The sequence below is a fragment of the Pleurodeles waltl genome, chromosome 10 (assembly GCF_031143425.1).
Source record: "Pleurodeles waltl isolate 20211129_DDA chromosome 10, aPleWal1.hap1.20221129, whole genome shotgun sequence".
Lineage (NCBI taxonomy): Eukaryota > Metazoa > Chordata > Amphibia > Caudata > Salamandridae > Pleurodeles > Pleurodeles waltl.
The window spans coordinates 118,558,144-118,586,048 of record NC_090449.1 but is presented as its reverse complement, the minus strand read 5'-3'; the positions used below and the strand labels follow the sequence as shown (position 1 = coordinate 118,586,048).

Genomic DNA, 27,905 nt, shown 5'->3' with positions numbered 1-27,905 from the left:
TGCCACCAAACCTGGGGGCAGTGGCAGGAGGGGCGGGCATCTCCACTAGCTGGCATGCCCTGGGGTGCTGTTACAAAAGGCATGAGCCTTTGAGGCTCACTGCCAGGTGTTACAGTTCCTGCAGGGGGAGGTGAGAAGCACCTCCACCCAGTACAGGCTTTGTTCCTGACCACAGAGTGACAAAGGCACTCAACCCATGTTGCCAGAAACTCGACTGGTTGGGGAGGGCTGGCAGAAACTGGTCAGCCTAGCACTAGGAGTCGGAGTGGTATTCAGGGGGCATCTCTAAGATGCCCTCTGGGTGTATTTTACAATAAATCCCACACTGGCATCAGTGTGCATTTATTGTGCTGAGAAGTTTGATGCCAAACTTCCCAGTTTCCAGTGTAGCCTTTATGAAGCTGTGGAGTTTGTGTTTGACAAACTCCCAGACCATATACTCTTTATGGCTACCCTGCACTTACAATGTCTAAGGTTTTGCTTAGACACTGTAGGGGTATAGTGCTCATGCACTTACGCACTCACCTGTGGTATAGTGCACCCTGCCTTAGGGCTGTAAGGCTTGCTAGAGGGGTGACTTACCTATGCCACAGGCAGTGAGAGGTGGGCATGGCACTCTGAGGGGAGTGCCATGTTGACGTAGTCATTTTCTTCCCACCAGCACACACAGTGTGCATGTGCTGTGTGAGGGGCCCACAGGGTGGCATTAGACATGCTGTAGCCATTAGAAACCTTCCCTGACAATAGGGCCCTTGGTACCAGGGGTACCATTTACAAGGGACTTATTTGTGTGCCAGGGCTGTGCCAATTGTGGGAACAAAGGTACAGTTTAGGGAAAGAACACTGGTGCTGGGGCCTGGTTAGCAGGGTCCCAGCACACTTTCAATCATAACTGGCATAAACAAAAGGCAAAAAATCAGGGGGTAACCATGTCAAGGAAGGCATTTCCTTACAATTCGTTTTTTTCCCCTTTTCGCTATTATTGTGCTAATGCTGCACACTGTAAAACTGAAATTGATGAGAATAAACTTGGTTTTGTAAACCAAACTATACAAAATCTATTATGGGTTCTAGTTTTCAAAGCCCTGTCTAATGTTAGCAGCAAAGTGTGAACCCGGTGTGCTAACATCATGTACCCTTGCTGAGCCTACAGTGAGGTAATGCGTGAGTGTGAACGTGCAATAGTTTAATGGTGAGACTAAGTGAACACGAGTGTGCTGGTTAGTGGTGCAAGTGCAAGTGAGCATAATGGATTAATTTGTGTGAGTTACTGCATGGTGAGACTGAATGCATGAGTAATGGTCATGGGAGAGTTTTATGTGAGTGCGTCAAATGTGGACAGAAAGTGAATTCATGGCTAATTTTGTCATGCTTTCCCATTCAATCTCTCCCCCTTCCTAAAAAACTGAAATGTAACCTAACGTGATGATAAAAACAAAACTGTCTGTAAGCACTGAAAAACACTGTCCTGTGATTCTTTTAAGGTGCAACAAATATGAACACTGATGACTTCTCATTTTTACAAGTTTTGAAAATGCAGAAAACCACTGAAAGAACAGCCTGGAATGGAACCCAAATAGAAACCGGAAACAGGAAACCCTAATTGCATCCAATATAAGAAAGTAAACGAACCTTGAGTACTGGGCAAATCAAAGAGGCTTCTCAGGGCATCTTGATTAACCCTGAGTCAACTTTCCTGCCAGAATCAATGTAATTGAGTTTGTGAAAGTGTGGACTGTTTTTCATGTAGCCGTATAACAAATGCACAAACGAAGAATGTTTCTCAGTCTGTCCTAATTTCGTAATAATTCACTAGTCTCAACGTAGATGTGCCCTCTTCCTTTCTCACAGAAAATGTGGCAGAAGACTGCCAAACTAAAGTCTTCTTTCTTTTTTCTTTCGCACCTTCAGGTTTGGAAAATGGCATGTCTGACAAGGAGATTTCCGGAAACCTTTAAATAATGTAGTCATTTTCTAGATGAATAGCAGGCACATGGCATGTGGAACCTATATAGGAGCCACTCCAGCACACTGACATCAATTGCCTTTGCAACTGTCTGTGTTTCCAGCACCAGAGCAACAGTAACAAATTGGTTGTGGTTATTGTGCATACTCCTACACTTGGGATCTTATTAATAGATAAAGTCCAAATCAGAGAACATGGAGAATGGGAAGGTCGGTGAGGGATCTATAGCTAAGATGGAGACTACCAGAAAGAGCATTACCGAAGGTAAGCTACTTTGGCCCTCAGTACGACTTCGGCGGTCTTGTCAAAAGTCTTGTCCATTGCTGGTGGTATATGTGGCACCCTATTATGACTTTCCCCTGGGCCAGCGGATAGAAACAGTGTTTCCGTCCACCCGCCCAGCAGAAAAGTCACATCAAAAATCGCAATAGAGCCGGCGGTAATGTTGATGTTCAGCGGGTGCAGCAGCACCCGTCGCACATTTCACTGCCCGTAAGTCAGGCAGTGAAATGTGCGATGGGGCTGTGGCTGGGGGCCTCTGCACTGCCCATGCCAAGTGCATGGGCAGTGCAGGTACCCCCAGGGGCACCCCGAGTCCCCATTACCACCAGCCTTTACCGCTATGGACAGGCTGGCGGTTGGGGACTCATAATCGCTGCCCTGGCGGATTACGACCACCCATCTGAAGCCTGGCGGTATCCTGGCAGGACTGGCAGTATGACTGTGGCGAATGCGCCACAGTCATAATACGCAGGCGGAACACCGCCAGCCTGTTGGCCGTACTACCACAAGAGTTCCGCCGGGGTCATGACCCCCTTTGTCTTTTATAAAGACTTCTAGGAACAGATTCCTCACCTTTTGAAAAGATACCAAAGCAGTCCCTATTCATAGGTGGGTATGCGACTGTACTGAAACCAGAACATCCTGCCACTGCTTACAATTCCCAACTCTAATAGCTTTCTCCCCTCAGAAGACATTTGATGTATCAAATACACAAGAGAGACATTGTATGATCAAAAACAAAGGACACTATATTATTTCTTAACCTGGGATTTCCAAGGTATCTTACGTGGGAGCAAACAAGACCCTAAACATAACTGAAGGAGACAGAGAAAATATGACTGGCTAGGAGTCAAATAAGCATAGAAGTAGAAAAATTACCTGGGTAGCTTTCGCATCAAAAACCATATCAAAAACAAATGTTTTCTCTCTGGTACGGTTTGCTCTCAGTATATCATCGGGGTCTTCAGTTGGATCCATAAGTACCACCATCTTTTAAAAGAAAATAATTCAAGCAAAGAAACGTGGTAAATGATTTGCATGAGAGTTACTGGTGTTTTGTTTCTTGTAACACTGTGGTATCCAATCATTTGTGGGCAACCAGATCACTTTAGCGATTCAATTGTAACACAGAACGGGTGTAAGCAGCAATTTTCATGAACCACTATAATGCCATTCTGCTGTTATAACTGCAAACCTAAAGAACAGCATCACGTGGAATCATATGGCATTTAAAAAATACTGGTCCAGATGGGGCAAGGCATAGTTCTCATCTGGAAATGGGGCATGCCACTTGAATGTCTTCCTAAAGAAATGTTACCTACCTACTATAATGTGATTTTGATGAATATTGTATTTACTTTGCAAATTACTGAAGTCTGAAATAGCTCAACAGCCATGCCGTCAGTATGGGGCGTGACTTATTAAGCCAGGTTTTTGCACTGGCATGGTACACTTCGAACCAAATAGAATGGCATGTTAGAGTACAAATGACACCACTGCCTGTGCCCTCCCAGTTCGCAGATATGTTTCGCCCCGGAAGAATGTGAAACTATAAGGAGAGTGAAAGAGAGAGATGGATGATAAAACCTCTGCACAGGGTACAATATATCCATAAGAAACACTTATGAAAGTAATTTTTCATTCTAATGTGTATTATTTACTTTGAAGTTTCTTTCTCTTTCAGAGATTTCCGTGAGGTGCCAAATAAATTTGGAAGGCTGGACATTGGATAAAAAAGGCCCCCTCAAAATATCCTAGGCTTCAAAAATTCCAATATATGGGCCTTATTTAGTGCTAAGCAGACGGGATATTCCATCGATAAGTGGTGGCTAGCCGTCCATCGTTATTACAAGTGCCATGAGTTATGGTGCACTAGTAATAAGAGGGAAGGGACATCCGCCGTGTTTGTGATAAAGGATCCTGTCCACCTAACTCTATATAAGTCCTCGTGTTCTCTCCTCTAGCATCTGAGCCTAGGCTGTGATGTTGCGCAGAAGACCAAACGCTTGTCTGCCGGAACTTTTATGAAGGCATTCACCTCTTGCTGTAATAGCTGACCCACTTCTTCATGAAATTAATATTTATCCTTTCAAGTGGAGTTTTATTGGCTGCTTCAAGCCCCATCGGGAACAATGTTCTATGTTTAAGCAATCAGCAAAACTTAACCACATTTGGATTAAAGCTCCTCTACTAAATATTAGTTTGGAAGAAAAAATCAGGAAATAACATTCTAATATATAGAACTGTAAAACAGTGAAAACTGCCCATGCCACTTCAAAACCTTTGGAAGTCTGCACAATCATGTGATATTCAGCTTAGAGGCAATCAGACAGTTCATTGTTGTCCACCCAGTGAGGAAGGTAAAGAACACTTTCTACCTTTTCTAAATACTGTTTTTGGCTCAAAACACCAGCTTTGCTGAAGTTTATGGATTCATTGGACATCTTTGGATGTCCGCTTCCTTATTAAAGCCTTCTTTCCTGGGCAAAATGTTTTTGCTGCCTTTCTCTGAAGGTGTTTTCACCTACTTTCCCTTTTAGCCACGATGGCAGACTATGGTTATGACAATGTCAAGGAAAGAGGACAATTATGTCTGAGTGATTTGACTTTACAATGCCCACTCCATCACGGTTACTGACATTTGAAGGATAATTTAATACATAAGGCTGGGCAATACGAAACGTGTTCCTCAGGCCAAAGAAAGGGGAGACGTATCTTCAGCAGACACAAGACGGCCAGTTCTCTCCCTCACTTCCTCTCATGACAAGGCATCTTCCACTTCTGCAGGTGAGAAGGCTGTCTCTTGAAGTTACTGCCACTTTTGCTTACAATCGATATCAAGGTAGTAAATGCTTAGAACAAATATTTGACATTAATGGGTTTTGGAATGATTTTGAGGTTTCATCTGACACCGAGACAGTTAAGCATTAGGGCCACCCTGTCTCTCAGGGTTTTTCCTTCTTTGGCAACATCTGGTCCGACTTGTCTCGTAAGCCCTTGAAAATAATTTTGCCAACAGTCCCAGCTAGCCATCCCAACTTCTGAAGCGTGTGTGGCTGTGCTACCACCTGTTTAGCCTTCTTCGGCTTCAAGTGGGATGCAGCCTGAGTCTTAGAGCACTATGGGCTATGGGAAGCAGAGTGTGATTCAGAATATATTTTATGATCCTAGAGTACTAAAATGCTAGCTTGAGGGTTTAAGTCTGCTGGGTGCGGCCTTTTGCACATGTTGGGCTTTTGTGTGTACTCATAACAGCTCATTAGGATTCTTGCCTGATAGACCTATGGGGTGCATTATTGAAGTGATTTTAGAAAACGTTTTAAAAGTCTATTTGATGCATTTAATTGCATATCAAAATGTAATATATTTTTATCTAGAAAACTGAACAAGCTGGAAATCCAATGTTTTTTATTCCTGTGTGAAAAAGGGCCTCTTTTGTCATGGTAGCCCCCCGCCTTTTGCCTGGAAAATGATATGGTTTCAAACTGTAAGTGCCCTGAGCCCCTGCTAAATAGGTTACTAGGGCCAGACCTCTTTCCCCAAAACTGTACAGTGTTTAGCACTTCAGCCACCTTTGAAAGTCCCTAGTAAGATGGTACCCCTGGTACTTAGGGCATGGGTACTGAAGCAGGCCCCCCAGAGCTGCAGCACCCGTTTCCCACTGTGAGAGGCCCCACCCCAGCTTCATGAAGACTGTCATTGGAAGTGCAAGACAAGGTGAATCGAAAGTTGCAAGCTCGACATGGCACTCATCCAGAGTGCCATGCCCACTAACACTGCATGCAATATATGTAATTCACCCCACTGGCAGGCCTTACAGCCCTAAAGCCGGATGAACTATAATGCATGAGAGGGCATATTTGTGCATGATCATATTTGCACCTACTATGTCTTTGCTAAACCTTAAGACATAGTAAGTGTATAGGGGAGCCAAAGCAAACGTGTGTGCTGGACACTGGTCTTTAGGAGTTCCCAAACTACATGATGTCCTTTCTGAACCCTGGGTTGTTTGGTATCAAACAACTCAGAATAATAAACCCACACTGATGCCAGTGTTGGATTTATTATAAAATGTGCCCAGATGGCACATTAGAGTTGCCCCCTGCAAAACCTAAACAGCCCTGGTGTGGTTGCTGACTGGTCTCAACCAGCTTCCCACCACCAGACATGATTCTGTACTCCTGGAGTGAGAGCCTTGTGCTCTCAGGAACCAGAACACAAAGCCTTTCCTGGGTGGAGGTGTTCCACCTCCTCCCCCAGGCAGACAACCCTGCGCCAACAGTCAGCTTCAAAGGCTTTACTGCCTTTGAAATCTGACCTCCACCTCTGCTGTTAGAAGCAGATGGCCCCACAACAGTTTCCCCCCCCCACTTTGAGCGGGACAGCTGGCGGGAAGACTAGCAAGAACAGGAGGAGTGGCCATCCCCAGCCTGCACCACTCCTCAGGTGTGGCAGGAAAGGTGACCACTCCATTTCATTTTACTCTATCTTGGATGGCAGGAAAATAGCCTTTCAGGGAGGGCTATAGTTGTGAGCCCTTCCCACAGGAAGTGGTCACTTAGTAGGTGTAGCCACCCTAAGGTAAGTGGCCCACCAGCCACTACCAGGTACGCCCCATAACGCCCCCTAAATGCAGTATTTAGTGGGCATCCATAGACCAACAGATCAAATTCGATAGACACAAGAAGACCAAGAACAAAGAAGACTCGAGGCACAAGAACATAAAGTCCAGCTGCACAAAGACAAAGGTGCCAAACCCTGCCTGCTGCTCCAAGGACTTGACAATCACTGTTGAGATGTCTCCTGGAAACCTGAAGGACTCTACAAAACCCAAGAGCACCTCCAACCTTCTGAAAATCACCAAGAACCTCCCTCAGAGTGAAGGTATCACTCTCCTGCACCCTGCAGGCAAATAACCAATGAAGTTGAGGTCACTGACCGGCTGCTGACCAACAAACCAGCTCCTGGCAGCCCAACCAAAATCCACATGAAGGACCCAAGGACAAAACCTACCAGTATGCCACATTTGATGGCACTGGGACTTTCAGGGCCAGAGACATGCCATTACCCTGGGTACCAGCTCCCTAACATCAGTCACCCAGAAGTCTGTTCCAGATGCCCAAAACCCAGAAGTAAACACCAGCCGAGGGACTTCAGGACACCCAAGAACCAGCCCCCAGAGTGGACCTGCTGACCTGCAATCTACCCTCCAAGTGACCTGCTCCTGGCTCCAAGTACCCCAAGTTGCACAACTCCTGGCTGACCAATCTGCACTGTACCCCGCTTCCCTGGCCCCTGCACCGACTAACCAGTTGTGCTCTAGAGGTCCCTAACCCCTTGCCACCTCCACCCTCCAAGAGGACCCACTTGACTTACCTTTAAATCCATCTGTGCAGTGTGTTTCCAAGGGTCCCCCTCTCCATTGTGCACCGGCTCCAAGACTTTCAGCCGCTGCTCCTGCTTGAACCGGGAACCACCTGAACCTCTGGGTCTGGCCCAAAGGACATCTCAGTGACCTCTATCTAAAAATAGAAGGTGGCACTTTTGAAAGCGTTGCCTGATTTTATATGCACTTTTTAAGAATTTGCCATTCATTCCTATGGTGTGTAATTACGCACAAAAACAGAACATTTTCTAAACTTTGAAAAATCATAACTAAAAAAGTATTTATCATAAATTCATGATCTGGTTTTAAAACTTTTCATAAAAATCAAAAATATTTTTGTACATTGGTGTCAAGTTATTCTTTTGAGTGTGTGCCCACATTTGTTGATTCTGTGAGTACAACAAATGCTTAGCATATATCCAAGATAAGCCTAACTGATCCCCCAGGCTACCACAAAAACAGAGCATTAGGTGGCCTGCTTTTTATCTCTGGATACCAAAGTGGGGTTGCCTGGAGACTCTGCACAGTGAATGTGTTTTTTTGTACACTAGATAGAGAGCCAGCCTCCTACATTTGGTGGATCAGTGGTGGGATACAAAACTTTGCATTTGCTGATACAACTTTGTCACTAAGTGATCACATGAATAACTCTAAAAATTGTCTTTAGCCTAGTTGCATTTTGCAATTGGACTATTTTTTTAAATTTTAAAATTAATTGCTAGGACCCTTGTTAGGTTCCCGAAATAGTGATTAGAATGTAAAAGTCTTTACTAGAGTTAGGCCTTAGTTTTTTAAAGTTTACAAAAGTTTTTCCAAAAGCTAAACAAATCCCATCTTTAGAGAGAAAAATGTCTGAGGAGAGAACCAGACACAGGAGCTTGACCTGACCCTTTGGTCAGGATTGAAATACCCCAGGCTAGGGCTCTCTGCAAAGGATACCAAATTCATACTAGTGCTCATGCTACCACAGAAACTCTTAGGAGGCTTGTGGCAGAATATGAGACTGCACACTAAGAGTGAGAGTAAATCCTCCAAAACAGAAAATCAAGACAACTTAGAAGAAGCTGAGGGGGAAGAGGTAGGATCCTTTGTCTCAGAAGTACAAGCGCCCTCAGAGGTTGATGAGGCTCTGGCTAGGTTGACCAAAAGACTGGCTTTAGAGGCTAAAAAGAAGAAAGTTGGGCGTGGGAACTAACTCTGGTAGCATCATACGAGTAACTAGGGAGAAGGAGAAATGTTTTAACCTAAAACTCCCCAGATTAGTTGTCCCCCCTTTTACACAAAGTGATGCTATCATCAAATGGTTTTAAGCCTATGAGATAGCCTGCAAAGCCAGGGAAGTAGATAGAAAACATTGGGGCTCAATATTGTCGGAACTGTTCTCAGGAAAATGCAGGAATAGACTCCTGACATTGAATGAGACAGATGCTAAGTGCTATGACCTCATGAAGTCTACCCTGATTGAGGGCTTTGGACTTACAACTGAAGAATACAGAAAACCCAGAGTCAGTCCTGGTTAGAAAGGGTGGATTTTTCAGTAAAAATGGTGGGTGGCTGGTTAGAAGGCAAGAAGGTAAAAGATATTGATGGGCTTTGCAATTTAATTGTGAAAGAGCATCTTTTAAGTAAGTGTTACAATGAGAAACTACATCAGTTCCTGACAGACCTAGTTCTACTTTCTCCTCAAGAGTTGGGGAAGAAGGCAGACAACTGAGTCAAGACAAGGGTGACCAAAAACAACCACTGGTGGGGGAGACCAAACAAAATAAACAAAAGAAGGATTGCAAAAAGCTCCCTCCTCCCCCCCCCCCCTCAGGAAAAGATGGGAACCAAACTAAAAACAAAGAGTCTTCATTAGGTCCCCAAAATCCTGCACAGGAGGGTGGGCCCCCAGACTCCTCACAGTCTAAGGGTGGGTACAAAGGTAGACACTTTGATCCAAACAAGGCTTGGTGCCATGATTGAGAAACAAAAGGACAACAAACTGGAGACCCTAGTTGTAAAAACAAGAAAAATGCATCTAGTCTACCTGTAGTAAATGCAGCTGCAAGTCTCCAGATGTGGGTTACAATTGTGGCCTGGCCATGTCTACGAACCCACAGAGGCAACATTAGTCACAGAGGGAGGAGTAAAGAACGAGTTACTTACCTTCGGTAACGACTTTTCTGGTGGATACATTAGCTACCTGTGGATTCCTCACCTAATGAATACTCCCACTGCGCCAGCATCGACGGAAATCTTCTTACTAGCTTCTGCACGTCGACGAGGACGTCACATTTGTCCACGCGACACCGTGTGATGTCATACAGGCAATAAGAGGTCCTCGCCGACGTGCCGACGTCAGTACCAACATTTTTTACGTGCCTGAGAACAATAATCCAATGAGATGTAAGGTCAAAAGCAATATTTCATGGCATTGTAAATAAAACATCATTGCTACAAGATGGACTTCTAATTAAATAATTTAATAAATAAATAACTATATAAATAAATATATACACTAAATACAAATATATATAAATATATATATATGTATACATATATACTGGAAGAGGAGCACACTCAAGAATGACTTGGTTAGACCAAACAGGCAACGGGGAGGCGGGTGGGACCGTGAGGAATCCACAGGTAGCTAATGTATCCACCAGGAAAGTCGTTACCGAAGGTAAGTAACTCGTTCTTCTGATGGATACAACTACCTGTGGATTCCTCACCTAATGAATAGAGTCCCAAAGCAGTACCACGCCCGGTGGTGGGTGCCTGAATGGTCAAACCAAGAAATCCTGCAGCACTGACCGTACAAAATGGCCGTCCCTTCTGACCTCAGAGTCCAAACAGTAATGTTTCGCAAAAGTGTGAAGGGACGACCAAGTTGCGGCCTTGCAGATGTCGACCACAGGAACACCTCTGGCCAAGGCCGAAGTGGCCGACTTAGCTCTGGTGGAATGAGCTCTAATACCATCAGGAGGATCCTTCTTTGCTAAAGAATAACAAATTTTAATGCAAAGAACAACCCACCTGGAGAGTGTTCTCTTGTGGACTGCCTTTCCTCTCCTCTTGCCCACGTATCAGACGAAAAGCTGATCATCCAGCCTGAAATCCTTCGTTCTATCTATGAAGAAGCTTAACGCCCTCTTTGGGTCCAAGCGATGAAGTCTCTCTTCTTCCTTTGAAGGATGAGGCGGAGGATAGAACGTGGACAGAGTAATTGTCTGGGCCAAATGGAAGGGTGAAACAACCTTCGGAAGGAAAGCAGCCTTGGTCCTCAACACCACTTTATCCCCATAAAAAGTTGTATAAGGGGGTTTTACTGACAAAGCCTGCAACTCACTCACTCTCCTTGCAGATGTTATGGCCACCAGGAAAGCTGTTTTAATAACTAAGAACCTTAAGGGGCAAGAATGCATAGGCTCAAAAGGGGACCCCATAAGGAAAGTCAGGACTAAGGACAAATCCCATTGAGGCATAACGAAAGGTTTTGGAGGGTATTTATTCGTAAGGCCCTTCAAGAATCTAAGCACTATAGGAGATTTAAACAATGATGGTTGGTCTGGAAGACAAATGAAGGCTGACAAGGCAGACAAGTAACCCTTAATAGTAGCCACTGCACAACCTTTCTGCGCTAACGACAAAGCAAAAGACAAAACATCTGACAAATGAGCATGTAAGGGATCAATCTGTCTCTCTCCACACCACATCACAAATTTAGACCACCTATTAGCATAGATAGATTTAGTGGAGTGTCGCCTGGCCGCTAAGATAACATCCACTACATCAGGCGGGAGAGAGAAGGAACTCAAGTTGCCCCGTTCAATCTCCAGGCATGTAGGTGCAGACTCTGGAGGTTGGGGTGTAAAACCTGCCCCTGCAACTGCGAGAGGAGGTCTGCCCTGAGTGGGAGACGGAGCGGATGGCACAGCGAGAGTTGGAGAAGGTCGGAGTACCACACCCTCCTTGGCCAATCCGGAGCTATTAAGATGACTTGGGCCCGGTCTTGGCGAATTTTCCTCAAAACTCGAGGAATCAAGGGTATGGGGGGAAACGGGTAAAGTAACTGGTTGCACCAGGTCATCTGAAACGCATCCCCCAACGCTCCTTGCACCGGATACTGGAGGCTGCAGAATAACGGACAACGCGAGTTCTCCCGAGTGGCAAACAGATCTATCCGAGGAAACCGCCACATGTGGAAGATCAGACGAACTTGATCTGGATGGAGACGCCACTCGTGGTCGGCCGAGAAATGGCGACTGAGACTGTCCGCATGTACATTCAAGACTCCGGCCAGATGATTTGCTACCAAGCAAATCTGATGGTCCTTTGCCCAGGACCATAGTCAAAGAGCTTCTCTGCATAGAAGGTACACCCTACTCCTCCCTGTTTGTTTATATACCACATCGCGGTAGTATTGTCCGTCAGGACCTGAACCGACTGACCGCGAAGGGATGGGAGGAAGGCCTTGAGAGCCAGACGTACAGCCCGCAACTCCAACAGATTGATATGAAAAATCTGTTCCTCTGGAGACCAAAGTCCTTTGATCTCCAGATCCCCCAGAGGAGCTGCCCACCCTAGAGTGGAAGCATCCGTTATGACTGTGGTCACTGGTGGAGGCTGCGTGAACGGCCTTCCTTGGGAAAAATTGTCGTCCGCAATCCACCACTTCAAATCCGTGGCAGCATCTCTGGAGATCCTGACAGAACCTTCGAGATTTCCTTTGTGTTGAGACCACTGCCTTCGGAGGCACCACTGAAGAAGACCCTCATGTGCCAGCGAGCATGCGTGACCAACAGTATGCAGGAAGCAAACAGACCGAGCAGACGAAGGACCTTAAGGACTGGAATGACCGCTCCACTTTGAAACATTGGAACCAACGCCTGAATGTCCTGAATCCGCTGAGGCGGAGGAAAGGCTCGATCCATTGTTGTATCCAGTACTGCCCCTATGATCAGGAGGCGTTGAGAGGGCTCTAGGTGAGATTTGGGCACGTTCACCGAAAAGCCCAGGTCAAACAACAACTGGGTTGTCGACTGCAGATGATGCAACACAAGCTCCGGGGACTTGGCTTTGATCAACCAGTCGTCCAAGTAAGGGAATACTGCTATCCCCTTCCTTCTGGGCTCTGCCGCAACCACCGACATCACCTTCGTGAAGACTCGAGGTGCTGAAGTAAGACCAAAAGGGAGGACCGCAAACTGATAGTGCTGCGACCCCACCACAAACCGGAGATACTTTCTGTGCGACTTGAGTATCGGGATATGAAAGTAAGCATCCTGCAAGTCGACAGACATCATCCAATCTCCCTTGTTCAACGCCAGAAGCACCTGAGCTAGGGTCAGCATCTTGAACTTTTCCTGTTTGAGGAACCAATTAAAAATCCTCAGGTCTAGAATTGGACGCAATCGACCATCCATCTTGGGGATCAGTAAGTACCTTGAGTAACAACCTTGACCCTTTTCCTGCTCTGGAACCAACTCCGCCGCGCCCTTCGAGAGGAGGACTTGGACCTCCGGTTCTAACAACAGGAGGTGTTCTTTTGAACAATAAGATGGGCGGGGCGGGATGGGGGGCGGAAACTCCCGAAAGGGAAGGGTGTAGCCTTTTCCCACAATGCTGATAACCCAAGTGTCTGATGTGACAACTTCCCACTTGTGAAGAAAATGCAGTAACCTTCCCCCTACTGGAGAGGAGTGAGTGAGAATTGGTGGAAGCCTAAGGCTGCTTCCCCTGCTGCACCCCTCCAGAGGACGAGGAAGAGGCAGAGTGCTGCTGAGAGGCTCCCCTGGTGCGGACCCTACCCCTCCCTCTAATTGATCTAAAGGTGAGAGAAGAGGCAAGTTGTAGGAATCTCACCCGAAAGGAAGAGGAGGAAGAGCCACATCCAAATCCACGAAACCTCCTAAAAAACCTGGAGGAGGCAGAAGAAGCGGCTTGCAGTCCTAATGACTTGGCGGTGGCCCTGCTCTCTTTAAACCTTTCCAAGGCCGAATCCGCTTTGGCCCCAAAAAGTTTGTCCCCATCAAACGGAAGGTCCAACAGGGTCGACTGCACGTCCGAAGAGAACCCTGAGTTGCGAAGCCAAGCCTGTCTCCACGCAACCACTGCCGTGCCCATCGCTCTAGCCACTGAGTCAGTTGTGTCCAACCCAGATTGGATAACCTAGGTTGCAGCAGCCTGAGCATCAGACACGATATTCAAGAGACCTTGAGGAAGCTCCGTATGTGATGATGTTATTTCGTCCATAAGAGCATAGATGTACCTCCCCAAGATACATGTGGCGTTGGTGGACTTCAACGCCATGCTACAGGACGAGAATATCTTCTTCGATTGTGAGTCCAACTTTTTGGAGTCTCTGTCCCCCGGCGCTGTCGGAAAAGATCCAGGCGCAGATCTAGCAGAACAGGAAGCCTGGACCACCAAGCTCTCCAGCGTAGGGTGTCTGGATAGAAAGCCAGGGTCAGATGGTGCAGCCCGATACCTCCTGGCCACAGCCCTATTAACAGCCGAGGAAGATACTGGCTTCTTCCAAACCTCCAATACCGGTTCAAGCAAAGCCTCGTTAGATGGTAAAAGAGGCTCTGCCGCAGTAGAGGCCGGATGAAGGACCTCAGTTAATAAATTCTGTTTCGTCTCCGCAACCGGCAAAGGCAGTTCGAGGAAGTTAGCTGCCTTTCTTACTACAGCATGAAAAGTGGCTGCCTCCTCAGTATACTCCCCTGGAGATGACAAGTCCCACTCAGGAGAAGTATCAAGGCCACTAGCTGTATCCAGTCCATGAAGACCCTCGTCAGAATCCTCAATTTCTCCTTCCTCCAAGACCCGTTGGTATTCCTGCTCTTCCAAGAGACGGAGAGCACGTCTCCTAGAATGTAGCCTCTCCTCAATACGCGGCGTCGAAATGGCATCTGCCGAAGTCGAGGAACGACGCCGATCGCCGGATCCATCCGACGCCATGTCCGGCGCCACAGGAAGCTTTGACGCCGAGCCAGGAGCCGGAGGAAGAGAGGTGCGTCTCGGAGCCTCAGATGGTCCTGTCGGGGTCACTGGCCGAAACCCCGAAGTCGACGGGGTGGAAATCTTCAGGGCCGAAACCTCTGAAGCCACCGGAGCGGACACCGGAGCCAACACCGGCGCCGAGCCCACATTTCCCAAGGGGAGAAAGGGCATGAAGGGTGATGGCCGTGGCGGCGCCGGAGCACCCAAGGTGAAAGCCAACGGCCCTGAAGGATCAGTCGGAGCACCGCCTGGAGCCATCTGCTGGAAGATGGTAAACATCGCATTCAAAAATGCGGTATTATCGGCTCCAGGGGCAGGAAAAGCCGGATACTGGGGTGCCTGGATCGAAGGCGACCCCGACGCCAGCCTCGACGTCTGTGACGCCGGAGAGAACACCTGAGGCTGCGTCCCTTCAACCACTGAAGATGTCTGCCCAGGCGAAGTCGGCGAAGCCGGAGAAGGCAACGGCGTCGATGGATGTGGAGTGACCGTGGGACTGACCTCCCAAGTCTTCCGACGCCGAGCCGAAGGCGACCTCGATCGAGATCTCTCCTTACTCGAATGGCGCCGTGAATCCCTACGGCGCCGGGAGTCTCGATGACGCCGATCTGACTTCGGCGAGGAGGACTTCCTATGATGTTTCTTCTCCTTCCTCTTTGACTTCGCCATGAAGAGTTTGGCTTCACGCTCTTTTAGGGCTTTCGGATTCATGTGTTGACATGAATCACAAGTTGTGACGTCGTGGTCGGAGCTTAAGCACCATAAGCAGTCCGAAAGTGGGTCAGTAACAGACATCTTGCCCCCACACTCCCGACAGGGCTTGAAACCAGACTTCCTCTGAGACATAGTAACCTCAGAGAAAAAACACGCAGCAGAAAAACAAACTGTAACTTCAAAAGCAACAGTAGCTCCCTCGAAGATAACCGTTTCGAATGCACGGAAAAAAGGGAACTGACGTCGGCACGTCGGCGAGGACATCTTATTGCCTGTATGACGTCACACGGCGTCGCGTGGACAAATGTGACGTCCTCGTCGACGTGCAGAAGCTAGTAAGAAGATTTCTGTCGATGCTGGCGCAGTGGGAGTATTCATTAGGTGAGGAATCCACAGGTAGTTGTATCCATCAGAACATACCCTTTGCTGCCTGGCCCACTAACATGCAAAAATACAGGCAGCACCCTTTGATTAATGGGCCTAAGGTAGAAGCTTTGAGGAACACAGAGGCTAGTGTCACCATTGTGACCAGCAACTGGTCCACTCAGGTCAGTACCTGATAGGGAAAACTCATCCTGTCACCAATGCTGACAATGTCACAAAGATCCATACCACAGCAATGGTATTTTGTGACTGCAGGGAGTAGTTAGACAGAAAGAGGTGGTTGTGTCCCCATCCATCCCTGTAGGCTGTCTGCATGGCAATTATTTGAAGAATTCTCCCTGGGTTGAAGTAGAACAGAGGACCCTAGCAGCCATGCTTGGAATCCCAGAATGGGATTGTTTCAAAACCAGGGCATAGAGCAAACTCCAGAGAGAACAAGAGGTGTTGGATCCCAGAAGAATGGATCTACCATCCAATAAAAAAGGAAAGAAGACTGGGAGACCAGCTTCAACACTAATGCAAAGCCAGAACCTCTTTTCCCAGAAAGAGGACTTGTTAGCCCCAGAGGGGACTAAGGCTCCAGACCTTGGGCCTCATCACCCAGAGCTCTTAGGACCGAAGTGCAGACCCTCTAGGGAGGATCTGTGCCAGGGACAAAAAAACGATCCCACTTTTGAAAGCCTGAGGTAGCAAGTTGCCCAGGAAGAAAAGTGTAGTGGCAGTGGGAAGATGGACTCCTGTACACCGAGGCAAGAGACCTCAAGCCTGGTGCAACAAGGACGGTTGTAGCGCCCCAACAGTTCTTCTCTCTCTAGTCCATTAAATTCTCCTAGCTGTGCATCTGGGCCAAAACAAAACTTATAGCAGGCTAGTTAATCACTTTTACTGGCCTGGGATGTCCCTGATAGTGATGGACTTCTGTCAGTCCTGTGTCACCTGCCAAACCAGTGGTAAGGCAGGAGGCTACCTGAAAGCCCTCTAATCCCACTACCTTTGGTTGGGGTGCCCTTCAAAAATGGTAGGGGTTGACATTGTTGCCCCCCTTGACCCTCAAACAGCTTCAGAAAACAGATAAATCCTAGTGGTAGTGGATCATGCTACTAGATATCCTGAGGTTATGCCTCTTAGAACCACCACTGCCCCTGCAGTGACCAGGGCCCTCCTGGGTATTTTTATTAGGGTTGGCATTCCTAAAGAGGTAGTATCAGACAGGCATTCAAACTTCACTACCCCATACCATCCACAGACTAATGGGCTCATTGAAAGATTTAACTAGACATTGAAAGGCATGATTGGAGGACTTCCTGAAAAACTCAGAAGGAGATGGGATGTCTTACTTCCATGTCTCCTTTTAGCCTACAGGGAAGTGCCACAAATTGGAGTAGGATTTTCCCCTTTTGAACTTTTGTTTGGGCATCATGTTAGGGGTCCATTGAGTCTTGTGAGGGAAGGCTAGGAGAGGCCGCTCAAAGAGTTTAAACAAGACATTGTGGATTATGTGCTTGGCCTTCATTCCAGGAAGGCTGAGTAAGTGGAAAAAACAGCAGAAATCTCCAGCCCAGCCAGGAGTTCCAGAAGCACTGGTTTGACCAAAAGCTGCTATGGTAGAGTTCCAACCAGGACAGAAAGTTTGTGTGTTGGAGGCTATGACTCCTAGGGCTCTCCACGAAAAGTGGTCTGGGCCCTACCCCACACTTGAAAAAAATAGGAGGTCACCTTGATTCACCTTGGTAGTTGCAAAAATCCAAAAAGGATAATACACATCAACCATCTGAAGCCCCATTTTGACAGAGATGATGTGACCATGCTAATGGTTACAGATGAGAGACAGGAAGAAGAGAGTAAATCGCTCCCTGATCTCCTCTCCAGCAATCCAAAAGATGGTTCTGTGGATGGAGTGGTCTTGTCATACACCCTCACAGGACAACAACAGGCTGATTGCAGGTAAGTCCTCAACCAGTATGCTGAACTATTCTCTCTGACCCCTAGTATAACTAACTGGTGTACCCATGATGTGGACAATGGAGACAGCTTGCCTGTCAAAAACAAAATGTATAGGCAGGCAGTCAGACCATGCCAAAGAAAGCATCCAAGTTGAAGTCAACAAGATGCTGGATTTGAGTGTCACTAAACCCTCTGACACCTCCTGGGCTAGCCTAGCAGTTTTAGTCCTCAAACCTCACTCCAAGTGAGAGAAAAAGAAAATGAGGTTCTGTGTGGATCATAGGGGTCTCAATTCTATAACACAAACTGATGCACAGCCAATTCCAAGAGTTGATGAGCTTATAGACAGTTTAGGGGCAGCCAAATACCTGAGTACCTGTGAGCTAACATCAGGGTACTGGCAGACTGGCCTGACCCCTGGAGCAAAGGATAGATCAGCACTCTACACCCCATGTTGGCACTATCAGTTTACCCCTGATGTCCTTTGGAATAAAGAATGCCCCTGCCACATTCCAGAGGTTGGTGAATCAAGTCCTAGCTGGGTTGGAATCCTTTAGTGCAGCTTATCTAGATTATATTGCTGTCTACAGCTCCACCTAGCCAGATCACTTGAACCACCTGGGAAAGTCCTTGAGGCCCTGCAAAAACAGGCCTCACAACCAAGGCCAGTAAGAGCTAGATAGAACAGGGAAGGTTGTATACTTGAGCCACCTGGTAGGTGGAGGACAAGTTCAGCCACTACAGCCCAAGATCCAGACAATTCTGGCTTGGGAGGCTCCAACCACCCAGACTCAAGTCAGGGCATTCCTTGGTTTGACTGGGTACTATAGGAGGTTTGTGAAGGATTATGGCTTCATAGTGCCCCCCTCATGGAACTTACCTCCAACAAAATGGCCAAAAAGATCAACTGGACAGTGAGTTGTCAAAAGGCTTTTGACACACTGAAGGAATCAATGTGCTCTGCCCCAGTCCCACAAGCTCCAAATTACTCCTGGCAGTTTATTGTCCAAACAGGTGCCTCAGAACTTGGGATAGGAACAGTCCTAGTCCAGAATAATGATGAGGGATATGAACAGCCTGTTGCTTTTATTAGCAGAACACTACTCCCCAGAGAACATAAATGGAGTGCCATAAAGAGGGATGACTTTGCGGTGGTCTGGCCCTTGAAGAAGCTGAGGACAAACTGAGGCCAAACTTTGGCTCTCGCTTTATATTTCAGACAGACCACATGCCTCTCAGGTACCTTTAATAGAAGAAAGATGAAAATCCCTAACTCCTTAGGTGGTCTATATCCCTACAGGAAATGGACTTTAAAGAGGCACACAGACTTGAGACTGCCCATGCCAATGCAGTGGCATTTCCAGGTTCTTCCACTCAGAGAATGAAGATTCCCCAGGTGAAGGGTAGTTTCATCCCCTTTTTGTTTGGGTGGTGTATTATGAGAAAGGGTCTCTTTTGTCATGGTAGCCCCCCACCTTTTGCCTGGAAAATGATGTGGTTTTCAAACTGTAAGTGTTCTGGGCCCCAGCTAAACAGGTTTCCAGGGCCAGATCTCTTTCCTCAAAACTGTTTGGCACCTCAGCTACCTTTGTAAGTCCCTGATTGAATGGTACCCATTGTACCTAGGGCATGGGTTTTAAAGAGCCCCTCCCCCCAATGCAGCAGCACCAATTATGCCACTCTGAGAGGCCCCAGACAAGTCTTATGGAGACAGTCATTGCAAGTGTATGAGAAGGTGACACTAAAGTTGCAAACTCCACATGGCACTCACCCAGAGCACCATGCCCACTCTCACTCCATGCAATATAGGTAAGTCACTCCTCTTACAGCCCTAAGGTAGGGTGCACTATAATACATGTGAGGACCTATGTGTGCAGGACGCAACAAGCCCCTACTGTGTCTTTGCTAAACCTTAAGACATAGTAAGTGTACAAGGGAGCCATAGCATGTGCTAGACACTGGTCATTACAAGTTCCCCAGCTACATGATGGCCTCTCTGAACCCTGGGTTGTTTGGTATCAAACAACTCAGCATACTAAGCCCACACTGATGCCAGTGTTGGATTTATTATAAAATGTACCCAGAGGACACCTTAGGGGTGCCCTCTGCAAAACCTAAACAGCCCTGGCATGGTTGCTGACTGGTCTTAACCAGCCTGCACCACCAGACATGATTCTGGCTTCCGGGGATGAGAGCCTCTGGCACTCTGGAACCAGAACACAAAGCCATTTATGGGTAGAGGTGTTACACCTTCTCCCCCAGGCAGGCACCTGTACCAGTGGTCAGCTTCAAAGGCTTTACCGTCTCTGAAATCTGACCTCTGGCAGATGATGGCTGCCCAATAGTTTTTCACCCATTTTGGGGAGGAAAACCTGCGGGAAAACAAGCAAGGACAGGAGGAGTGGCCATCCCCAGCCTGCACCATCCCTCAGGTGTGGCAAGTGAGGTGACCACACCATTTCATTTTCCTTCATCTTGGATGGCAGAAAAATAGCCTGTCAGGGATAGGGGTGTAACCCCCTTACCACAAGAAGAGGTCACTTAGGAGGTGTAGCCACCCTAAGATAAATGGTCCATTGGCCTCTACCAGGTACTCCCCATAATGCCCCCTAAATGCAGTATTTAGTGGGCATCCCTAGACCAACACATCAGATTTGATGGACACAAGAAGACCAGAAACAAAGAAGACCCAGGGCACGAGATCAGAAGTCCTTCTGCACAAAGGTGCCAAACCCTGCCTGCTGCTCCAAGGATTCGACAATCGCTGCTGAAGTTTCACCCAGAAACCTGAAGGCCTCTGCACAACCCCAGAGAACATCCAATCTTCTGAAAATCACCAAGAACCTCCCTCAGAGTGAAGGTATCACTCTCCTGCACCCTGCAGGCAAGGAACCAGTGAAATCCAGTTCACTGAGTGGCTGCTGACCAACGACCGGACCTGGCAGCCCAAACAAAATCAACAAGATGAACCCACAGGACAAAACCTACCAGTATGCCAAGTTTGTTGGCACTAGGACTTTCAGGGCCTGAGACACACCGTTTACCCTGGGTACTGGACCCCAAACGTCAGACACCCAGAAGCAAAGTCCACTCTGCATGCCCAAAATCTCAGAAGTAAGCACGAGTCAAGGGACTTCAGGACACCCAAGAACCAGCCCCAGAGTGGCCCTGCTGACCTGCAATCTACCATCCAAGTGGGCCTGAGGACTCCAAGATGCACAACTCCTGGCTGATCAATCTGTGCTGCACCTGGCCTCCCTGGCCCCTGCATCGACAAAGCAGCTCTGCTCTACAGGTCCCTAACCCCTTGTGAGCTCCATTCTCCAAGGGGACCAACCGGACTTACCTTTAAGTGCATCTGTGCAGTGTGTTTCCAAGTGGTCCCCCTCTCCATTGGTCACCATCCCCCATACTTTCAGACCTATCCTGCTTGAACCGGGAACATCTCAACAACCTCAACCTAAAAACTAGAGGCGGACATGGATAGACAGAGAAAAACCTAAACTAAATAGGGAAAGTAGTCTATGGAGCAAAAGTACCAGGCTATCAAGCATGTGATTTTAATCTGCCCGGCATGAAAATCCTTATGGAGTCTTAATGGATTTAACATGTATTTGAAAACAGCTGTAGAGGCATTATTTTTAATCTATCTTCGAATAAAAACTTTGTTACATTTTTTATTTTTAAAAGGTATTCAATTTATGAAATGCATAGACTGAGTGTTTATATTTCAGCGTACATGGCTGTCAACGCATTGTAGCTTTGCTTTTATTTAAAGCTGGTATAAAAAAAAAAATACAATTAAATTGAACTGAACTGTTGCATCGCTCAGTTTGCCTTCCTCTTGACATGTTAATATGAGGGCTAGGGCTTTAGAAGTTAGTAGGCATGGTAAGGGGCCTTGAAGCTGCCTATGCAACCTGGTCTTTGTTTTGATATTTGTTGACTGCACAAAAACAACGTCCTTACTTAAGCCTGAAAGCGCAGATATCCCACAAATCCTGGGGCATGAGAACTTAGAAGAAAATGTTACTTGCCTGTTCCTACAGTTCTCCAGCATTGATGTTGTTTTATATAGTCACTCGTCTGAATTAATCCCGAAAATGAAGCAGGGAACACCCAGTAGCCAATGTTACCATAACAGGATACATATACAGCAAAATAACATTGAGCAGCGATAGTGTATTTTTAGCTGCCAAGCCAATTGATTATGTGACATGAATTCTCACCATTTTGTTGGAGAGACTCAAAGCTCCAACTCTCCTCGGAGACATTGTCATAGATTCGCATGGTTAAAGGAAATGTTACTCACTTATAATCCCAGGTCTTCACCAGGGTTACTCTCTCGTAATTCATAAAAAGTAGACTAACTCAGTGCATGTGCGCGACACTAAGGAATGTCATGTTTCCCAAACCAATAAAAACATGTATGAGTCAATAAAACATCCCCAGTTAAAGATAACATTTCCTGTTTTTCAGTTAGCCATATAAACCTATCCATGTATATTTCATAAAGCTGAAACCTTCACTTGAAAATAGTTCAAGCTACATAAAAAAATAAACATTGGCAAAGCAACGTTCAAAAACATTTTGGTAAATATAAAATATATAAAAATAAAAAAGTGGTCTAGAAGCCAAGTCACACCAGCCCTGGCACTGAAGTGCATTCCTTTTCAGGCGGGTGTGTACAAATGAACAGTGTTGGAAGGGGCAGTACTGTGTTTTTTAGGGTTGTGACCTCAAGGGGTCAAATATGAATTCAAAATGTCACAGAGTGTATTTCCACCTAACTTATGGATATATTTGAAAATTACAGTGCAGTATTTAGTCGTGAGGTTTTTAGTAGTGCATCTGCAATAAATGTACATTTCCTTTTTTCAAAGAAAAAAAACAGACAGGATTATCATTTATTGAATGCTATTATTGCGTGCCAGTGAATGATGATAGTCAGCCCACACCATCTCCCGTGAGGAGGCCTTGGACTTCTCTGCTTTTCTACACTGAGAGAGTTAAGTCATACAATTGACTGCTTGGTTACCTAAGAGGGTATTATTTTCGACCTATTACTTGCACCAGCCTCACATCTTGCACAACTAATAAACCAATTTCCTACAAACAGGCAATATGTCACCACTCACTGTCCAAGACAGCCAATGGAAGAAGTGGGGTGACCCACCGACTTATGCTATACCCTGTGGTGAGTGGCAGCAGATGGGATTTGCACTTCAGCAGACCAACAAATAAATAAGCTTGACTGAAATACCATCTCTGTATGTGTATGTGTATATGTAAATTTATTTTGAATTATGCTGATGAGCGAAAACATATTTTAAAGGCAAATTAATAGATTTTAATATGACAGTTAGTAGGACCATGGATGTGCATTCACTGAAATGCATGGGGCAGCAGTAGTGACATCACACACCCTTTGACCTCTATGACTTCAATAAACGTAAGTTCAGATGACATTTGACCCTGAATCTTCCTAGGAAGTGATGTCACAATAATTGACACTGCTGAACTTCAATAATAACTGTGTGATTAATATGCCAAATAAACAGACACATGTCTATTTTATATGCCATCTAGAGTTGGGTGCCGACATGATAGGTCACCGAAACTTTACTTATTTCTCTTTGGTTGCATGAACAAATATGTGTTAGTGTGAAGAGTATATAGTGCTACATAACACAGAATAGCACTGGGAACAAAATAAATGAGTTGCTTACCTGTAGCATCAGTTTCCCAGTGTTGATGTCTGTCCTATATTCAAATGCTTAATCCATTCCCTGTCGTCAGGCTGAGAATCTCTGGTAATCTAACAGCAGTGAACAATGTTAAGATCGGTATCAGCCTTAACAATAGTGTTTGTTTAGTAGTACATCCATCCCATTTCAAGCAACCCAAACTTCAGCCAATCAGTTGGAAGTGCCAGTTCTCAAACCCCACTAGTGACCACCAGAGCTCAGATTTCATAGCACAAGTAAGAGAGGGGTATGGAATGAATGATCCTCTGACCGAAGAGGACGATCGAATATGACTATATGAAAGATACTAAAGCTGGAAAGCTGAAGTTACAGATAGGTAACAAATGTCTTCTCCAGCATTGGCATTTTCATATGTTTGCATGCTTGGATGAGAATAGCAAGCAGTACACACAATTATAATCAAGCTCACTTTTATTGAAACCAGTTATGTAGGTGTGCCTGTCCCTCTGTTTTGTAGGCTACTGTGTTTATATTGAAGCAGTACTGCCTTATGAATGTGCCTACTCCTCCAGGTGGCTGCACAGCAGGTGTGTTCAAAGGGTACACCAGTGTGGAGTGCAGCAGTCATAGCCAGGCTCCTGTTGGAACAGGCCCTCACTGTTGCCTGGAGTAGGCTCTTGGCTTTGTTGTGGCAGAAGATGATGCAGGATGAGAACCTAAATGCAATCTCCTGTTTGGACAGGGGTCAATCCCTTCCTCATTGGCCAAAAAAAAAAAAAATGTAGGTCAGTTGAACGGATGTTCTTTGTTTTGCCAGTCTAGAACTTGATGCATCTCTGAAAGCCTGAGGAATTCAATGAATTTTTGGCTGGCGCTGTTGGATTTAGAAAGAATGAAGGTAGCATAACCGGTTAGTTCAAATAAAAGTCAGTAGAAACCTTATGTATAGATTTAGGGGCGGTCGTTGAGATGACCTTGTCTCGTATGATTCAGGTAAAAGGGTCCTTGATAGTTAGAGCTTCCATCTCTCTTACATAAAAACTAGAAAAAGGGACTGTTTTACAGCATATGACCTTTAGAAGTGCTTTGTGGGTCAGTTTAATATAGTCAACATCAATTAAGTCATAACAGCATTGAGCTCCCACAACACCAGAGGGTGTTTTACAGGTGGATACACTCGAAAGAGCCCCTTCATAAACTCTTCTATGATTCTGTGACAAAACAAAGTAGATGCAAAACTTCAGTTCTTCTAAATCTTGAAATTGCTGGCAGATGGATTTGCAAAGATGAATATTTCAGTCCCATTTTAACTAACTCTAACAAGTATAAGAGTATAAAGCTATATTGTCTTTGCAGCAAACACAGAAACATTGTGGGGGATATTCTAACTTTGGAGGAGGTGTTAATCCGTCCCAAAAGTGACGGAAAAGTGACGGATTTACCACCAGCCGTATTACGAGTCCATTATATCCTATGGAACTCGTAATACGGCTGGTGGTATATCCGTCACTTTACCGTCACTTTTGGGACGGATTAACACTCCTCCAAAGTTAGAATAACCCCCTGTATGTTTTGTTAGTTGCTGGTGCTTGCAGTAGGAAGCTCCTAAATTCTGTTGGTAAGTCCAAGTGGCCAAATTGAAGGTGGTTAGGTGCCATACTGTCAGGCTGAATGATTTGGGGCTGTGATGGAGTATCTCTCTGTGGAGTCTGGAGAGGAGCTTGGAGTGCAGTTTCAGTGGTATTGCTGGATGTGCAGATAGTTGTAGCAGTTCACTGTAACAATAGAAGTGTTACCATGGTGGGGCAATGAGGATGAGAGTGTAATGTTATGTCTTTGCCTTCCTCAAAAACCTGGCAATCAGGGGAAATAGAGAAAAAAGATACACAAAGAAGTTGGACCATCTGATCGGAAGGGTGTTGTACATAGTCCCTGTTTGCCAAAACCTGGCATTTCTTGTTTCTCTGGGTGGAGAACAAATCAGTCTTCTCCTATTGTCGGAAGATGCAGTTGACTTGTTCCTGATGGAGTTCCCTCTTGTGGCAGTCGGAAAGTTATCGACTTAAGAGCGTTCGCCTAATAGTTTTGGGATCTGACAGGTGTTCCACGGCAATGCCGACTATGTGTGCCCAGTCCCACAGAAGTTGGGCCTCTTCCAAGCATTCCCCCTTGTTTGGCTATGTAAAACATAGATTGGGTACACTTGCCAGGTCGAATTGGCAGTTTAAAACTGCAAACACAGACACTGCAGTGGCAGGTCTGAGCCATGTTTACAGGGCTACTAATGTGGGTGGCACAACCAGTGCTGCAGGCCCACTAGTGGTATTTGATTTACAGGTCCTGGGCACCTCTAGTGCACTTTACTAGGTACTTACTAGTACATCAAGTATGCCAATCATGGAAAAGCCAATTACACATGCAATTTAAAAAGGAGCACTTGCACTTTAACACTGGTCAGCAGTGGTAAAGTGCACAGAGTATCAAAAACAGCAAAAATAGAGTCCAGCACACGGTCAAAACATGGGAAGCAGAGGCAAAAAAGATAGGGGAGACTATGCCAAGGATGGCAGGTCTAACACGCGCAAACTCAACCAAAGGTATTGGTATTGTCGGAGCGCTTTACATGAGCACCAGTTCCATTAAATAAAGACACATTCATTTTTGGTAGGCATTGGGAGATTAGTGATTTGCCCAGAATCACAGGATGTATTGAGCCGACGCCGAGACTCACAGATTCATTGTTCACACTTAGATTGGTGTACCTTATTTCCACAGTACCTTGCTGCTCTTGCCATGTTGTTTTTATTCCCACAATGGACATGCAGTATGTTTTTTTTTTATAAAGCGCAAACTCAACCAAAGGTATTGGCATTGATGGAGCGCTTTATATGAGCAGCAGTTCCATTAAACAAGGACAAATTCATGTTTGGTAGGCACAGGACGATTAAGTGATTTGCCCAAAATCACAGAATGTGTCAAGCCCACTCCAAGACTCAAAGATTCATTCACATCATACCATAGATGGTATATTACACATGTGTGGCCCAGTGACACAATGCATAGGCTGTGCCTGCACTCACAAAGGTTCCTGGCAGCCTAGCCATGTACACTGGCAGCTTTAGGGCACTTTGGCATTTATTATACGGAAGGATGCCTCCAGTATAATATGGTCTGACACAAATTTTTAACCACACACAGCCTGCCAATATGGCCACTTACAACTACGATTGGCCTAGTCTTAGGGAAGGGCTGTGTCCGTACACTCACAGGCGCCTTGCGGCACAGCAATGTACACTGGCTGCTTCCTTTAGGGTGCTTTTGGAATGAATGTGCAGGAGGATGCTTCCAGTATAAGATGGCTCACAGATTCATTCACACTCTGCCACAGAGGGTCTATTACACATGCGTGACCCAGTGACACCATTCACTAGGTCTGTCTGGATTCCCACAGGATCCTGAAGGCCCAGCCATGTACACTGGCAGATCCAGGGTGCTTTTGCACCAAGAACACAGGAGCATGCAGGCCTAAAGCATAAGGTCGGACACAGAACAGGCTTTACAAGCTGTAAGTGAATATGTGGCACATCACAGATCCAATGGGCCCAGTCAACAACCGGATGGACAAGCAGAGGGCAGCTTAAGGTCTGTCTGCATGGGCATAGTGGTTCGGCTGCCTGAGCCCAGACCTTCATCCTCTGGCAGATAATTGTCTTTCTGCTATTCAAAAGCAAGAGTGGTCAATCTGTTCAAGTGGTGCGTTCCCATGGGGGTGGGGAGCATGCAGACGGTCAAGGCGACCAAATGTCTCTCAGAAGAAGCACCAATAAGGTTATAACACACCTAGGGCCACAAGCCCCCACCCTCCGCCTACATGTATGTAAGGTCCTGAATTTCCGTTCATGTCTGTCTGCACACAGCCACCACACTGTCAGTTTCACCTGTCACATGACAAGGGCAGTGCTGTTGATGGCAGGACATGCATGTACCTCAGGAATTCAGTTATTTACATTGCATTTGGGTATTTATAGTACTGCACTCATAATTTGACTAACGTAATTACAGGTTTTAGAATGCAAACAAAAAGCACAAGGGAGTCTTCAGGGATATTATGAGAACATTAAGATGTAGCATCCTCTAGTTATGTTTACGTTTTGATTCATCTGTTCAAGAGCACGTCAAGCCCCCCAAGCATACAAAGACCCCATCGGAGTTGAAACGCAAACCAGCCACCTTTTTTAATAATTCACTGTGCCATGTGTGTTTTGTTACATTTAGGCCCTCTTTCCAAGATTGGCAGCAAATGACGCCTAACGGCGGCCGCCAACATACCGTCGCCGTGGCTACCGACCGTTCATCAAATTATAACCGTAGCCGGAATTCTGCCAGAAGGCTGGTGGAATTCTGGCTACGGTCATGGCGGCCGACGGCGGTAAGGTAAGCAAAACGCTGCCTACGGTATCATGTCCCATGCCTGGATGTATGTTAGTGAGTGTTGGTGTGAGTGTGTATGAATGTATGCATGGGTGGGTGA

The 27,905-nt window shown here is 46.2% G+C and overlaps 1 protein-coding gene across 1 annotated transcript in view; it reads right to left on the bottom strand.

The window, feature by feature from the left end:
- LOC138262383 (kinesin-like protein KIF19) overlaps positions 1–27,905 on the bottom strand; it is a 94,150-nt gene that overhangs the window by 11,061 nt on the left and 55,184 nt on the right. Inside the window, exon 3 of the mRNA XM_069212283.1 lies at positions 3,128–3,238. Coding sequence (XP_069068384.1) covers positions 3,128–3,238 — 111 coding nt within the window. The remainder of the gene's footprint in view (positions 1–3,127; positions 3,239–27,905) is intronic.